The sequence below is a fragment of the Mauremys mutica genome, chromosome 2 (assembly GCF_020497125.1).
Source record: "Mauremys mutica isolate MM-2020 ecotype Southern chromosome 2, ASM2049712v1, whole genome shotgun sequence".
Classification (NCBI taxonomy): Eukaryota; Metazoa; Chordata; order Testudines; family Geoemydidae; genus Mauremys; species Mauremys mutica.
In genome coordinates, this window is record NC_059073.1 from 3,328,552 (window position 1) to 3,345,100 (window position 16,549).

At 66.1% G+C, this 16,549-nt stretch overlaps 1 protein-coding gene across 6 annotated transcripts in view; it reads left to right on the top strand.

Annotated features, from left to right (window-relative positions):
- PLEC (plectin) overlaps positions 1-16,549 on the top strand; it is a 123,657-nt gene that overhangs the window by 13,421 nt on the left and 93,687 nt on the right. The window contains exon 1 of one of the 6 annotated variants that reach the window (XM_045004908.1): positions 415-472. The exons of 4 other annotated variants lie outside the window; for them this stretch is intronic. In XM_045004908.1, the coding sequence (XP_044860843.1) occupies positions 427-472 (46 nt within the window). In that variant the 5' untranslated portion in view covers positions 415-426. Of the gene's footprint in view, positions 1-414; positions 473-16,549 lie in introns of those variants that run through there. One more of the 6 variants, XM_045004906.1, reaches the window with a different exon arrangement.

Below are 16,549 nucleotides of genomic sequence, written 5' to 3' on the forward strand. Positions count from 1 at the left end.
ATGTGGGGGGGGGGAAGGGGGTGTGGGGGAGGGGCACGGGGGGGCGCTACGGTTCGGTCTTGCTCTAAAGTCGCGTTACTTGAAGCCAGTTGGGGCGGGGCCCGGGCCGACCCGCGGTAGATGGGGGGGGGGGGGCAGCACGGCCCGGGGGTAGATGGGGGGAGGGGCGCGGCCCGGGGTAGTTGGGGGGAGGGGCGCAGCCTGGGGAGGGGGGGAGGGGGCGGTGCGTCCCGCGCTGCCGCAGTAGCCGCCGCTCCAGGTCAATGAATGGGCGCAGCCCCGGCCCCTGATTGGCTGCGGCGGGCCCGGCGGGGCGGGGCGGGGGCGGGGCCGGGCGTAGCCCCGCCCCCGGTGCTGGCCCCGCAGAGCCGGGCAGGACGGGGAGGCAGCGGCTGCCCCGGACCCGGACCCGGACCCGGAGCCGCCATGGCCGCGTCCCGCTGCATCCAGCACGAGATCAGCTCGCTGAAAGGTACCGGCCCGGCCCGGCCGCCGCGGTGCAGCTGGCTCTGGGGTGGGCCGGGGAGTCTGGCGCGGCGGCGGCTCCTCCGGGCGTGGGGGGAGTTCCCCTGCCCCGCCCCGCCCCGCCCCGCCCCATGGGAGTCCCGGAGGGGGGGTTCCCCCACCCTGCCCCGCCCCCCCTGTCTAGGGGCCCGGGGGCAGCGGGAGTCCTGGCCCGGCCAGGGGTCGCCCCTGGGCAGGGTGACAGCTGCACCCCCAGGCCTGGGGGGGGGGGGTTCCCCGCCCCATGGAGTGGGGCCAGCCCCTGTCTAGGGGCCTGGGGGCAGTGGGAGTCCTGGCCCGGCCAGGGGTCACCCCTGGGCATGGTGACAGCTGCACCCCCAGGGCCTGGGGGGGGGTTCCCCGCCCCATGGAGTGGGCCCAGCCCATGTCTAGGGGCCGGGGGCAGCGGGAGTCCTGGCCCGGCCAGGGGTCGCCCCTGGGCAGGGTGACAGCTGCACCCCCAGGCGTGGGCACCGGCCTGGTCAGTGTCGCTGTCTGGGACGGGCCGTGGTCCTGTGCCCTGGGCCAGTGGGAGCCGCGTGCCTGCTTCAGGCAAGGCTGCCCCTGCTGTGCCCATCTCTGCCCAGTGCCCCGGGGGGACAGTCGGGTCAGGACCCTTGGTGCCCCCAGACCAGCTCTGTCTGCTCCTCGCTGGAGCCTGCAAGACGGTCCCCGGGGGCTGCTGCACTGCACCAGAGCCAGGCCCGACTCCAGGCCTAGCCACAGCTGACCATGCAGGGCACCCGGCTCATCGCCCCAGGCACCGAGTGGAGCCCTGCTACCAGCTGCGCCCAGCCCCATCACTCCAGGAGGAGCCCCCCAGCGCCAAGGGGCCATGGGCTGGGCTGCCATAGCCTGCGCCGTGTAGCCTGTGGGTATGGTGTTTGCTGATGGCCCCTGCCCAGCTGGCTGGGGCTGCTTGTTGTCACAGGCTGGAGGGGTTTCCTGCGGCTGAGGCTGCAAAGGAAGCTGCGGAGCGGGGTGTGGGCTGCGGAGCAGGCTGCGGGGTGCGGAGCAGGCTGTGGCCTGTGGGGTGCGGAGCGGCCTGTGGGGTGCGGAGCGGCCTGTGGGGTGCGGGGTGCGGAGCAGGCTGCGGGGTGCGGAGCAGGGTGTGGGCTGCAGGGTGCGGAGCAGGGTGCGGAGTGCGGAGCGGGCTGTGGGCTGCGGAGCAGGGTGCGGAGTGCGGAGTGGCCTGCGGGGTGCGGAGCAGGGTGTGGGCTGTGGGGTGCGGAGCAGGGTGTGGGCTGTGGGGTGCGGAGTGGCCTGCGGGGTGCGGAGCGCGGAGCAGGCTGCGGGGTGCGGAGCGCGGAGCAGGCTGCGGGGTGTGGAGCGGGCTGTGGGCTGCGGGGTGCGGAGCGGGCTGTGGGCTGCGGGGTGCGGAGCGGGCTGCGGCCTGTGGGGTGCGGAGCGGCCTGCGGGGTGTGGGCTGCGGGGTGCGGAGCGGGCTGCGGCCTGTGGGGTGCGGAGGGGCCTGCGGGGTGTGGGCTGTGGGGTGCGGAGCAGGCTGTGGCAGGGGAACCGCTGTGCTGAGCGGGCCCGGCTTGGCCAGATGTCCCTGTGGAGCTAAGCCGGCCCAGCTCCCCTGAGTTCATTAATGGAGTGCCCGACATGGGGACCCCACTCTGCCCCAGGCCCCTGTCCTCAGGGGGACTCTCCCCACTGAGCTCCGAGGGGCTGGGGCTCCAGCCAGTGCCTGTCTCAGAGACTGGGGGGAATGTCTAGACCTGAGCACCCTCTGGCTCGAGTACAGACACCAACTCATCTAGCTGTGTCTAGATAAGGGAGACAGCACCAAGGACTGCAGGTGTGGGGGCTGCAGGTCTGGACTGAGAGGCACCAGCAGGGCTGTGGGAAGCCCAAGGTTGGGCTAGCAGGGGGCTGCGGGTGGGGACTGAGGGGCACTGGCAGAGCTGGGGGGGGCAGGGCTGGGGTATCGGGGCTGCGGGTCGGGACCGAGGGGCACTGGCAGAGCTGGGGGGCAGGGCTGGGATATTGGGGCTGTGGGTGGGGACTGAGGGGCACTGGCAGAGCTGGGGGGGCAGAGCTGGGGGGGCTGCAGGTGGGGACTGGGGGGCACTGGCAGAGCTGGGGGGCAGGGCTGGGATATCGGGGCTGCGGGTGGGGACCGAGGGGCACTGGCAGAGCTGGGGGGGCTGCGGGTGGGGACCGAGGGGCACTGGCAGAGCTGGGGGGGCTGCGGGTGGGGACCGAGGGGCACTGGCAGAGCTGGGGGGGCAGGGCTGGGGTATCAGGGCTGCGGGTGGGGACCGAGGGGCACTGGCAGAGCTGGGGGGGCTGTGGGTGGGGACCGAGGGGCACTGGCAGAGCTGGGGGGGCTGTGGGTGGGGACCGAGGGGCACTGGCAGAGCTGGGGGGCAGGGCTGGGGTATCGGGGCTGCGGGTGGGGACCGAGGGGCACTGGCAGAGCTGGGGGGGCTGCGGGTGGGGACCGAGGGGCACTGGCAGAGCTGGGGGGGCAGGGCTGGCGTATCGGGGCTGTGGGTGGGGACTGAGGGGCACTGCAGGGGCGTGTGGGCTCTGTTATTACAGAAAGACTCGGGCTTGGCTGGAAACGCGCCGGGACCATCCTGGGGACTGTACTGGGCACGTTGCAGCCTCCGGGCACTGCACGGCTGGTAAGGGTCGGGCCAGGCAGTGGTGAGCGCCCGCCCGCCTGTCCCACTGGCTGCCCTGCGCCAGGCATGGTGGGGGCAGATGTGTCCGGGCTTGTCCCTGCCTGGGAGGGGCCCCAGGTGGGGCTGTGCTGCTCAGGGGTTAACGGGCCGGCCCTGGCGCCCCCCACGGGTGAATTTGTGTCAAGCCCCAGCTGCCCTGCAGCGGGCTAGCGGGGGTGGTGGGGGTGGGGGCAGTGCCGAGGGGAATCGGGGCTGCCAGGCTCTGGGTCTCAGGGCTGGTTTGCAGCAGGTGCTCCTGCCCCGGGGTGGGCTGGGCTCGGGGCTGGGGGTCTGTGCTGCTCCGAGGGGGGAGGGGCTGCCGCGTTGTCTGCCTGGCTGATTTACTGTGAGAATGGCCTGAGCCCCCTGCCAGCTCCAGCCTGATGAATAATCTGGCCCCCACTCGCCGCAGCTTCCAGGCCCTTCCTTGGCTGCGGCCACAAACAGCCGCTTTGTTCCTGGCTCAGCCCGGAAAGCCCTGGCGCCCCAGCCGTGCTGACTGCAGCGGTCCCAGGCCCTGGGGCAGGTCGGGGGGGTGCGCTGGCCAAGAGCCAGGGCTGGTTGTGAACTCTGAAGGGCTTCCTGGGGCACTGGCCCATCCCCACAGGGAGCCTGGACCTAGGCTGCAGCCGGCCGGGCGTCTGGCTCCACCACAGAGTCCATCAGCGGCGCCTCTCCTGGGCACAGGCTTCCCGGGCGGGAGGCTGCGGCATCGAGGGGCATTGGCAGGGCTGGGGGAGCCCAGGACCAGGAGCTGTGGGTCGGGAGTGAGGGGGGCCCAGGGCTGGGCTAGCAGGGGGCTCTGGGTCGGGAGTGAGGCAGGCATGTGGCCGGATCCCCCTGGCTCCATGGGCTTGCTGGGGGGGGCTGAGATGCCATGCAGGGGTGGATCATTGTCTGAGCCGCCTGAGCACTGTCTCTGTGCCTCTACCCTGCCCGGCGCGCTGCTGGCAGCGGAAGGGGATAGGAGCCAGGAGTGTCACCTATCGACCTAAAGATGGGACCGCTAGCAGCGCCGTGACCCCCGCACCGGGCTGGCGCTGCCGGGGGGAGGAGGCAGCGCCGTGACCCCCGCACCGGGCTGGCGCTGCCGGGGGGAGGAGGCAGCGCTGTGACCCCCGCACCGGGCTGGCGCTGCCGGGGGGAGGGTGCCCTGCACCCCCTAAGTATTCCTTAGCAGTCTCCCATCGGAGCCGACCCCACTTAGCTTGCGTGTGGTGTGGGAATCCCAACTGCAGATGCGGTGGCTGTTCGGAGGGCGGCAGAGCCAGGCTTGCCAGGGGCTGGGTCCCAGGAGTCTCCGGTTTCCCCGGTGACTGAAGGGCCTGGCTGGCCTGTGAGCGGCCAGTGCAGGGCACCAGGGACTCTGCTGCTGCGTGCGCTGGGAGTGGGGGGCTGGGCAGTGCGGCTCTCCAGAGGGGGTGGGAGCACAGCGAGCGACGGTGCCGCGGGGCAACAGGCGGGGATAGGCCGGGCGGAGTCGGGTTAGGGGGGGCGTGGGCGGGGATAGGCCGGGAGGAGTCGGGGGAGGGGGGCGCAGGCGGGGATAGGCCGGGCGGAGTCGGGGCGGGGGGGGGCGCAGGCGGGGATAGGCCGGGCGGCGTCGGGGCTGGGGGGGGCGCAGGCGGGGATAGGCCGGGCGGAGTCGGGGCGGGGGGGGGCGCAGGCGGGGATAGGCCGGGCGGAGACGGGGCTGGGGGGGGCACAGGCGGGGATAGGCCGGGCGGAGTCCGGGCGGGGGGGGCCCAGGCGGGGATACGCCGGGAGGACTCGGGGCCGGGGGGGCGCACGCGGGGATAGGCCGGGCGGAGTCGGGGCGGGGGGGCCCGGGCGGGGATGGGCCGGGCGGAGTCGGGGCAGGGGGGCCCGGCCGGGGATGGGCCGGGCGGAGCCGGGGCTGGGGGGCCCGGGCGGGGATGGGCCGGGAGGAGTCGGGGCAGGGGGGCCCGGCAGGGGATGGGCAGGTGCGCGTAGGGGCAGGGGTGCCCGGGCGGGGAGGGGCCGGGGGGCGTGGGGGCAGGGGGGCGCGGGCGGGGATGGGCCGGGTGGAGTCGGGTTAGGGGGGCGCGGGCGGGGATGGGCCGGGAGGAGTCGGGTTAGGGGGGCGCGGGCGGGGATGGGCCGGGAGGAGTCGGGGAAGGGGGGCGCGGGCGGGGATGGGCCGGGCGGAGTCGGGGCCGGGGGGCGCGGGCGGGGATGGGCCGGGCGGAGTCGGGGCAGGGGGGCGCGGGCGGGGATAGGCCGGGCGGAGTCGGGGCGGGGGGGCGCGGGCGGGGATAGGCCGGGCGGAGTCGGGGCGGGGGGGCCCGGGCGGGGATAGGCCGGGCGGAGTCGGGGCGGGGGGCGCAGGCGGGGATGGGCCGGGAGGAGTCGGGGCGGGGGGCGCAGGCGGGGATGGGCCGGGAGGAGTCGGGGCGGGGGGCGCAGGCGGGGATAGGCCGGGCGGAGTCGGGGCGGGGGGCGCAGGCGGGGATAGGCCGGGCGGAGTCGGGGCAGGGGGGTGCAGGAGGCAATTGCCGGATCCCCGGCCCCCGGGGCTCATGGTGACTCTCCCGGGTAGCTTCCTGCCTGTCCCGGGCTGGGGAGAAACATCCCGCCTTGGATCGAAACGTGGCCAGCGCTGGAGTCCCCGCCGTGGCCTGGGGATTGTGCCGCCTCGCGGGTAGAGGCGCAGCCGTTGTGCCTGGCTCCAGCTGCCAGCTTGGCCCGCGTTGGCCCTTCCCTTGCTAGCCGGGCGAGCCCCACTGATGCCGCCGCCCCTTGCTCAGCTCCTGGGGTCTGTGGCTACCAGGCAGGATCTGTAGCCCACGACCCATCCTCGTCCCCGGCTGCCGGGCCAGGGTCCCAGCACTTCGCACCAGAGGTACCGTCACCTCCCTGCTCCTGCTCGGATCCCAGCTCGGTCCCGTGCCCCAGCCGGCCGTGGTGGGGAGGGAGCCCCTAAGCTGCCCAGGGGGGTCCCGTGCGGCGCAGGCCATGCGGCTGCCCTGGGGCTGGGAGCCTTAGGAAAAGGTGTCCCCGAGCCCGCCCCGGCAAGGGGCCGTGGGGCGAAGCCTGGCTGGGACCTGGGAGCGGGGCTGTGCCGCCCGGGCCTCGCGCTCTCTTCTAGGGTGTCCTGCATCACCCCTGTGTCTGAGCAAACTGCAGAGCAGCTGTGGGGGGCTCTGGCTGCTCGGCCGCGGGGTGGGGAGGCGAGAGGGGTTCAGATTTCCTGACTGATTGTGTGGGGCTGGGGGGGGGGGGTGTCCCCGTCACTGTTGGGGGAGGAAGTGTCTGTTGGGGGGGGGCCATCAGCATTGGGGGGGTGCCTGTAAGTGATGGGGGTGAGGAGGTGTCCGTCTGCCTGTTGGGGGTGTGTGGGGGAGTCAGCGATGGGGGGGGTTGGGGGGGCATGGGGGAGTCTGTCAGCAGTGGGGGCCTGGGGGGGGTCTGTTGAGGGATCTGTCAGTCGGGGTAAGGGGCGGAAGGGGGGCATAGGGGGGTCCGTGGCGTGGGGGGGGGGTGGGTCAGCGGAGGGGGCCTGGGGGGGTCTGTTGGGGGATCTGTCAGTCGGGGTAAGGGGTGGAAGGGGGGCATAGGGGGGTCTGTGGGGCGGCGTGCGGGGGGGGGGTCTGTCAGCGGAGGGGGCCTGGGGGGGTCTGTTGGGGGATCTGTCAGTCGGGGTAAGGGGTGGAAGGGTCCATCTGTCGGGGGGCATAGGGGGGTGCGTGGGGCGGCGTGGGGGGGTCTGTCACTCGTACAGTGGAAAGGCCTTTTCCGAGGGGGGCGGTTTGCAGTGTCAGGAGCTGCTCAGCCCCCAGCTGGTCCCGGGTGCCCCTGGGCTGTGCCCCCCCCCCCCCGCAGGGGTCAGGCTGCAGTTACCTGCTCCCAGGTGCAGCATCCCAGGGCACTGCTGCCCTCTGCTGTTGGTCGCCAGCACTGCAGGCCCATAGCACCGAGCCCCATAGGAGGCTGGAGCTGCCAGTGCATGGGGGGAGCTTGTGGGGCCAGTGGGAACTGCCCCCTGCAGTGACACTGGGGAGGGTGCAAGCCCCACTCCCCCCTTCAGCTTCCTGTCTGCCCCCCACCCCCGCCTGCACTCAGCCCTTCCCCTCCCCCCCCGCCCCGCTGTTCCCTCCTCTGGCACAAACAGGAGCAGGAGTGAAGCCTGTTGGGGGTGGAACAAAGATTGACCCTGGCAGGCCTGGCTCCTGTGGAGCTGGGGGGTGGGGGGCAGGGCTATGGGACGGGCAGCGAGCCCATCGGGGCTCCTTGGAGTGCAGGACCCAGCCCCGTTCTCCCGGCCGGCCGGCCAGCGTGAGCAGGGACCCCGAAAGGCAGCTGCTTTGCCCCTCCCCGGCCCAGCTCCCTGCAGCGGGGCTTTCCCCGCTGGGCCAGGGCAGGTGCTCGGGGGGCTGTCAGTGCCTTGGTGACGGGGGCGAGCCAGCCATTCCCAGGCCCTCGGCGAGGTTCAGCTGACGGTAAATGTCCCTGGCTGGCTGCCGTCCCCCTGTGGCGCTGGCAGGGTGCTGGGCTCGGAGCCTGGGACCAGCGGGCGCTCGTGGCTGTGTGCCCGGGGGCTGGCAGAGTGCTGGGCTCCGTCCCCATGGCCGCCCCGGGCAGGCAGCAGGGCCCAGGCTGCTCCCGGAGCCCCGGGCCCCAGTGGGCCCTGCTGTGGGCAGCCCGGGCCCCGGCTCCTTCCTCTGGGCTGTGTCGGCCGAGCTGCCTCCGGCCTGGGGAAGGACTCGCAGCGCCACGCAGGGCACCCCAGGCAGGGACCGCAGGTTGCCCGGGCCCGTTCCGGGTGCAGCAGCCTGTTCACGCCCCATAGCTGGGCCAAGCGGGGGTTCGCGGGTCTCAGGCTGTGATGAGCCGGAAAGGCAGCGTCTCCACTCGCGCCGGGGGTTTAGTGTCTAGCCGAGGCGGGAGTTTCTTTGGACGGTGTGCGGGTCCCATTGAGGACAAGGACCGACAGGCCAGACCCGGTGGCCGCGCGTTGTGAAGTGTTGGCCCATGAGTGACGTGGTGTTTTGCGGCTCTGTATCATTTCCTGTGCGAGCTCATTGGAGAGTTAGTGATTGTCTGGCTTCACCCTCCCAGCTGCTGTTGGGGCACTCAGATAAGGCACAGCTCCTTGTGACAGGCGGTGTAGGACCCCTGGATCTCGAGAGGTGTGGTCTTCTCACTGTGCCTGGTGACACCTCGAGTTGGTGGGTCCTGGTCTGTGGGGAGCGGGGCCGGGGCGGGGGCTGTTTGAAAGACACAAGAGGTGGTGGAAGTTTTCTTTCCAGGTGTGATCCTGTATAGTCTGGGGGGGTTACTGGGTCTGGGGGCGTAGGTGGGGGATGGGTGTGTACAGGTGTCGGGGGGGTTACTGGGTCTGGGGGGGTAGGTGGGGGGATGGGTGTGCACAGGTGTCTGGGGGGTTTACTGGGTCTGGGAGGGAAGGTGGGGGGATTGATGTGTACAGGTGTCGGGGAGGTTACTGGGTCGGGGGGGTAGGTGGGGGATGGGTGTGTACAGGTGTCGGGGGGGGTTACTGGGTGTGGGGGGGTAGGTGGGGGGATCGGTGTGTACAGGTGTCAGGGGGGTTACTGGGTCTGGGGGGGTAGGTGGGGGATGGGTGTGTACAGGTGTCGGGGGGGTTACTGGGTCTGGGGGGGTAGGTGGGGGGATGGGTGTGTACAGGTGTCGGGGGGGTTACTGGGTCTGGAGGGGTAGGTGGGGGGAGGGGTGTGTACAGGTGTCGGGGGGGTTACTGGGTCTGGGGGGGTAGGTGGGGGGATCGGTGTGTACAGGTGTCAGGGGGGTTACTGGGTCTGGGGGGGTAGGTGGGGGATGGGTGTGTACAGGTGTCGGGGGGGTTACTGGGTCTGGGGGGGTAGGTGGGGGGATCGGTGTGTACAGGTGTCGGGGGGGGTAACTGGGTCTGGGGGGGTAGGTGGGGGGATGGTTGTGTACAGGTGTCGGGGGGGTTACTGGGTCTGGGGGGGTAGGTGGGGGGATGGGTGTGTACAGGTGTCGGGGGGGTTACTGGGTCTGGGGGGGTAGGTGGGGGGATGGTTGTGTACAGGTGTCGGGGGGGTTAATGGGTCTGGGGGGGTAGGTGGGGGGATGGGTGTGTACAGGTGTCGGGGGGGTTACTGGGTCTGGGGGGGTAGGTGGGGGGATCGATGTGTACAGGTGTCGGGGGGGTTACTGGGTCTGGGGGGGTAGGTGGGAGATGGGTGTGTACAGGTGTCTGGGGGGGGTAACTGGGTCTGGGTGGGAAGGTGGGGGATCGGTGTGTACAGGTGTCGGGGGGGGGTTAGTGGGTCTGGGGGGGGAGGTGGGGGGATCGGTGTGTACAGGTGTCTGGGGGGGTTACTGGGTCTGGGGGGGGTAGGTGGGGGGCTGGGTGTGTACAGGTGTCTGGGGGGTTACGTCGTGCTGGGGGGGTAGGTGGGGGGAGGGGTGTGGACAGGTGTCGGGGGGGTTACTGGGTCTGGGGGGGTAGGTGGGCGATGGGTGTGCACAGGTGTCTGGGGGGGTTACTGGGTCTGAGGGGGTAGGTGGGGGATCGGTGTGTACAGGTGTCTGGGGGGGGTTACTGGGTCTGGGGGGGTAGGTGGGGGATCGGTGTGTACAGGTGTCGGGGGGGGTTAGTGGGTCAGGGGGGGTAGGTGGTAGGATCGGTGTGTACAGGTGTCGGGGGGGGGTTAGTGGGTCTGGGGGGGTAGGTGGGGGGATGGGTGTGTACAGGTGTCGGGGGGGGTTAGTGGGTCTGGGGGGGTAGGTGGGGGGATGGGTGTGTACAGGTGTCGGGGGGGTTACTGGGTCTGGGGGGGTAGGTGGGGGATCGGTGTGTACAGGTGTCGGGGGGGGTTAGGGGGTCTGGGGGGGTAGGTGGGGGGATGGGTGTGTACAGGTGTCGGGGGGGTTACTGGGTCTGGGGGGGTAGGTGGGGGGATCGGTGTGTACAGATGTCTGGGGGGGGTTACTGGGTCTGGGGGGGTAGGTGGGGGATCGATGTGTACAGGTGTCGGGGGGGGTTAGTGGGTCTGGGGGTGTAGGTGGGGGGATGGGTGTGTACAGGTGTCGGGGGGGTTACTGGGTCTGGGGGGGTAGGTGGGGGGATGGGTGTGTACAGGTGTCGGGGGGGGTTACTGGGTCTGTGGGGGTAGGTGGGGGGGATCGGTGTGTGTCACCGAGTCCCCGGGCGCTGCTCTGGAACTGCTCCCCACAAGCCAGGCAGGATTCTGGGAGCCTCCTCTCCCTCAGAGCAGCCTGTCTGCAGGGCAAGAAGCTCCCACGGCTTCACCTCCTGGGTCTCTCCTTGGAGCATTCAGCATATGCCCCCCTCCGTGCGCTTCCCACAGCGAGTCTGCCCAGGCGGGGTCCTGGGGGGCCACGGGGTCCTGCCCCCCCACGTCGCAGTCAGACCTGACTCTCAGCCAGCCGGGAAAACAGAAGGTTTATTAGTTGACAGGACTCAGCGTAGGGCAGAACTTGTCAGCACAGAAATCAGTGAGTTTCAGCCAAGTTCATCTTGAGGGGAGGGGGGCCCAGAGCCAGGGCTCTGGTCCTCCCCCTGTGCCCCAAGCCAGCCCAGGGCGACTCCCTTCCAGCTGCCTGGCCCCTGCCCTGCCCATCGCTCCTCCTCCAGCCTGTGTCGCTTCCTGGGCCAAGAGTCACCTGATCACACCCCTTCCTGGGTCTCAGGTTACGAGGGGGCAGCCACACACTTATTCCCACCACCCAGACGATGGTGCAATACATAGGGAAACTGAGGCGCACACAGCATTCATGCAGAACAGTAAGACTCACAAACAACATAAGAAGGGGAAATCCCCACTTCATCACATCTCTCCCCCCTTCGAGACTGAACTGAGTGGGGTCACTTTAGCCAGTGACCTGGGGAAGTTCAGGGCCCCTTCTCCGGGACAAGCCATCAGCTAGAACAGAGGCGCCGCCCTTAACCCACCTCCATCTCACAATCCTGGAAGGACAGACTCCAGCTTGGCACTGGCCCCTCTCATTGGTGCAGCCACGGCAGGGCGAGTGCTCCTGGTACACAGTGAAGTGCCGCCCAAATAGATCTGGCTGCAGCCTTTTAAGAGCCCACTCCTTGGCCAGGCATTGCTTCTCCATGGCCCCATAGCCCTGCTCCCGGGGCAGCAGCTTCCTGCTCAGTACATGATGGGGTGTTTCTCCCCCTTGCATTGGCCCGCCTCGCCACCACGCCCAGCCCTGTGTCTGGGGCATCGGGGAACACCATAAAGAGCTTGTGTAACGATGCTGCCTCTGGCGGGTCACAACTGAGAGAATCAATTCAGAACAGATTGCTCAGAGCAGGGCAGTTACAGCCCCAGGCTGGGTTTCTCCACCTCTAAGGCAAACCAAACCAGCCAGCCAGAGAGGACTTTGGTCTCACCCCACTGGCTAACCCCAAGTCACACAAGCAATTCGCTTAGACACTCCCGTTTCCCAGTATCACCACCAGCACTGCTCCTTATGGGGACGACTGGTTATTCAAACCAACACCCCAGTAAAAGGGAAAAGGTTCTCCTGATCCCAAAGGACCAAGTCCCAGACCCAGGTCAAAGGATAACTTAGATCTTACCCAAAACACGCGCTTATAGCCAATTCTTATTAACTAAACTGAAATTGATTTAAAAAGAAGAGAGAGAGAGTTGGTTGAAAGATCAATATACAGACAGACTTGAGTTCAATCTCTTGAGGTTTGGATATACAGCAGAGATGGTGAGTTTGTAGTTGCCAAAAGTTCTTTTTGGACTATAACCTCTAGATTATTTCTATGTCCGTATTCAGGGTGGCTCCAGTCAGTGACTGGGGACCTCAATCCTTATGGCTTAGGGTTTCCACCTTGAAACCCAAAGCAGATCTGAGATGAAGCAGGATCGTGTCCCAGGTTCTTATACATTTCCAGCAGCCTTTCGGCCTGAGAAAACAATAGGCTTAACCCTCCTCCCAAACATCCTGGCAATTAGCACAGGGTAATTTATTCATTAACAGTTCAGATACAGGTGACCACAACCTGCAAAGAGACAGAGACAATAATACTATTGCATTCCAGTGTCTTCCTAAATGTTAATATTCCTTTTTTGATCTTTGAATCAAAGCCATAGCAATAGACAAGCCTTGGTTGCTTACATCCCAGGCTCTAAGCAAACACCTCCCCTTTTGCCTCTAACAATGCAGACTTGCATTTCCAAGCTCTGGTCATTTACATATTTTCCTAACCAGTCTCTAAAGCTCAGCCCTGGGTCAGGTCAGTCTGGGAGGTAATTAACTCTTTCTGGCCCTGTCACCTTCCAATGAGCTATTAGATCACACTCCTAACGTCACAGCAGGTCACTGTGTGAGTTTCCCAGCTCCGGGCCCTTGACTAGACCCTCCTTCAGCGTGCAGAGAGCCCCCTGGCACTGCCGGATCCTGACCAGCTTGTCTGGCTTCCCCTTCTCGCATAGCCCAGTGGTGGGAGCTGACGCAGAGCGAATGTGGGACACAAACCTCTGGCAGTGCCCCGCCATCCCAATATAGGTCTGGGCCTGTTTCTGAGTCTGGGGAGCCGGCCAGTCTCTGATCGCCCCCAGCGTGGCCTTCTCTGGCTTTAGGCAGCCGCTCCCCACCTTGTGCCCAGGTACGACACCTCTGCCATCCCCACCTTGCACTTCCCAGCTGTTACCGTCAGCCCTGCATCCTTGGGGGCAAGTCAGCCCCCTCTTCCCCTGGGACACCTGGTCCTCCCAGGGCTGGCTAAGGGCACAAATCTAATCCATGTCCGCTAGCGCAGTGCTACTCAAAGGGGTGGTCCGTGGACCGGTGCCGGTCCGCAAGCCATTGGCTGCTGGTCCGCGGCGAGTTTCCAGGAAAGAAAGAGAGAAATAATAGTATAATTTAGAAATCACACCGGAATTCCACCAAGAATAATTATCAGTCGATAAAAGTCGACAATATTAAATAATGTTTTCAGAAGCACATATTATAATATTGATAAATAAACAAAATAAAAAGTCTGCCAATTTTTATTTTATTCATTATAGAATCATAGAACTTAAGATCAGAAGGGACCATTATGATCATCTAGTCTGACCTCCCGCAAGATGCAGGCCACAAAAGCTGACCCACCCACTCCTGAAATAATTCTCTCCCTTGACTCAGCTGTTGAAGTCCCCAAATCCTGATTTAAAGACTTCAAGTAGCAGATACTCCTTCAGCAAGCGACCCCTGCCCCATGCTGCATTGTTATATTGTTTCTGATATAAATTAATATTACTACGAATGTTCAAATAATATTTTCTTGGATCTAATCATTTTATAGTATCCACCCAAATGCACAGCCTTTCTGTCAGTCTTCAGTGTATTTAAATGGGAACATCTCTGCATGTACGCCACACTCCCGTTCCAATTAATACAGTGAAGAATGTTAGTTTTTCTGATCTGATGTGCTACGTGCCGATGCAAAAACGATAATATGGTGGAAATATGGTACCAGTCCCTGGCACATTGGGGGAAAAAAACTGCCGGTCTGCCACATCGGATAGTTTGAGAAGCACTGCACTAGGGTACAATTCTCCATCCCCGCAGGGACTGATCCCCCTGGTGCTGGCAGGTGACCAGGCCGAAAGGCAGGACCAGGGACTTGTACAGCCCCAAAGGGGTGACAAAAGCAGCTTTCAACGTGGCATCTGGATCCAAAGGCACCTGCTAGTAACCTTGGTGAGATCCGTGGTTGTGGGGTTCCGAGTCCTGCCCAGCTTGTCTAGGATCTCGTCAGGCCCAGGCACCAGACACGGTGATGGCATTGAGCTTCCGATAGGCCCCACAGAACCGGATCAACCCGTCTTTCCTGGGAACCAGCCCCACAGGAGTGGCCCAGGGCTGGAGGGCAGCGCATGTCTCTGACCTCTCCCTCCAGGGCCTGGGCTGTGTTCTGTCCTGACGGGAGGCCTAACGGCTTCCGGCTCCACCCAGTGGACAGCTCAGTGAGTGAGCCCAGGCCGGTTGGAAACCAGCTGTTGGTACCAATGCAGCGTCTCTGGTCTCTGCCTGCTGGGCTGGGTTAGCTGGTCAGAGAGGGGAACTGATTCCAGCAAGGGGCCGGCTCCTGACTCAGGGAAGAGACCCACCAGGGGAGCTTCCCGCTTCTCCCCCTGGCCACACACGACCGGGACCAGCCTCTCCCTGTCAGTTTGGCTCCATCATGTTGACTTGGTCCCCTTGGTGGCTGAGCCCAGCTGGGCAGCTCCACCACATCGTTCTCATTCAGCTGCCTGATGATCTTGAAGGGCCCGTCCCAGGCAGCTTGCAGCTTATTCTTCCTCACCGGGACGAGACCCCTCACCTGGTTCCTGGTCGTACCAGAGCTTCTGCCTCCCTGGGGCCCTGGCTCGGTTCTCCCCGGCCAGACCCACGAGCTCAGCGAGCTTTTCCCGGAAAGTCAGTACATGCTCCAGCAGTGATTCTCCATCGGGGGAGCCTTCCCCTCTCCAAGCCCAGGGCCACCTTCTGAAAAGGCTCCTCTGACAGGCAGGTGTCCCAAGGCTGCTTTACTCTTGTCCCAGGCCTTTTGCACCTCTGCACAAGGCTGCCCTGGCTGGCAGCTGTCCCGCCCTGGCTGTGGTTCCCCAGCCTCTGCTGGGGTCTCCGATTCCCCTGGGCTCAGCTCTGCCCCTGCTGTCCCAGTGAGGGCAGGCAGGGAGCCGGCCAGCCGGGTCATTCGCATTTTCACTGACCATTTCCATCTTAGCCAATTGGTTTCCTGGATTCAAATTCAAACCCTCGGCCGTTACAGGAGCAGGGCCTGGATCCTGTCCCAGAGAGACACAGTCACCCCCCAACAGGGCCTCCCAGCCGCTCTCCTGGAGAACCCCAACGACCAGCCCGCCCGACCCCTCCTGGGGCTGCACAGGGCTCCGGGCCAGGGCCAGGGGCTTCACCCCGGGGACCTTCACCCAGGTCCCACAGCCCCTCAGCATCTGCGGCTGCACCACCCGGGGCCTGACAACAGTTCTCTCTGTCCCAGGGTCTCGCCACCCCAGGCAGGTCTCCCCACTGACCCCCACCTTCCGCTGAGCCCAGGAGACTCCACACAGACACACAGGCCCGGGCCAGGAGTGGGAGCCTGTCAGCCACCCCCACATCTGGCTAAACAGCTTGTCACCGAGTCCCCGGGCGCTGCTCTGGAACTGCTCCCCACAAAGCCAGGCAGGACTCTGGGGAGCCTCCTCTCCCTCGGAGCAGCCTGTCTGCAGGGCAAGAAGCTCCCACGGCTTCACCTCCTGGGTCTCTCCTTGGAGCATTCAGCATCCTCTGCCCCTCCGTGCGCTTCCCCCAGCGAGTCCGCCCCGGCGGGGTCCTGGGGGGGCCACAGGGTCCTGCCCCCCCCACTGCGCAGTCAGACGTGACTCTCAGCCAGCCAGTAACAGAGGTTTATTCGATGACAGGAACAGGGTCTAACACAGAGCTTGTAGGTACAGAGAACGGGACCCCTCGGCCGGGTCCATTCAGGGGCCCAGCGAGCCAGAGTGTCGGCCATTTATGCACAATGGAGACTTAAGAAATGCATAGGGGAAACTGAGGCACCCACACAGTATTCAGAGGAAACATTAAGAACGGTCCCATTTCGTCACAAGCTGTCTGTGGGGGTAGGTGGGAGATGGGTGTGTACAGGTGTCGGGGAGGTTACTGGGTCTGTGGGGGTAGGTGGGGGGATGGGTGTGCACAGGTGTCTGGGGGGGTTAATGGGTCTGTGGGGGTAGGTGGGAGATGGGTGTGTACAGGTGTCTGGGGGGGGGTTACGGGGTCTGGGGGGGTAGGTGGGGGGATCGGTGTGTACAGGTGTCTGGGGGGGTTACTGGGTCTGTGGGGGTAGGTGGGGGATGGGTGTGCCCAGGTGTCTGGGGGGTTACTGGGTCTGTGGGGGTAGGTGGGAGATGGGTGTGTACAGGTGTCTGGGGGGGGTTACTGGGTCTGGGGGGGTAGGTGGGGGGATCGGTGTGTACAGGTGTCTGGGGGGGTTACTGGGTCTGGGGGGGTAGGTGGGAGATGGGTGTGCACAGGTGTCTGGGGGGGTTACTGGGTCTGTGGGGGTAGGTGGGGGGATCGGTGTGTACAGGTGTCTGGGGGGGTTACTGGGTCTGGGGGGGGTAGGTGGGGGGATCGGTGTGTACAGGTGTCTGGGGGGGGTTACTGGGTCTGGGGGGGGTAGGTGGGGGGATCGGTGTGTACAGGTGTCTGGGGGGGTTACTGGGTCTGTGGGGGTAGGTGGGAGATGGGTGTGTACAGGTGTCTGGGGGGGTTACTGGGTCTGGGGGGGTAGGTGGGGGGATCGGTGTGTACAGGTGTCTGGGGGGGTTACTGGGTCTGGGGGGGGTAGGTGGGGGGAT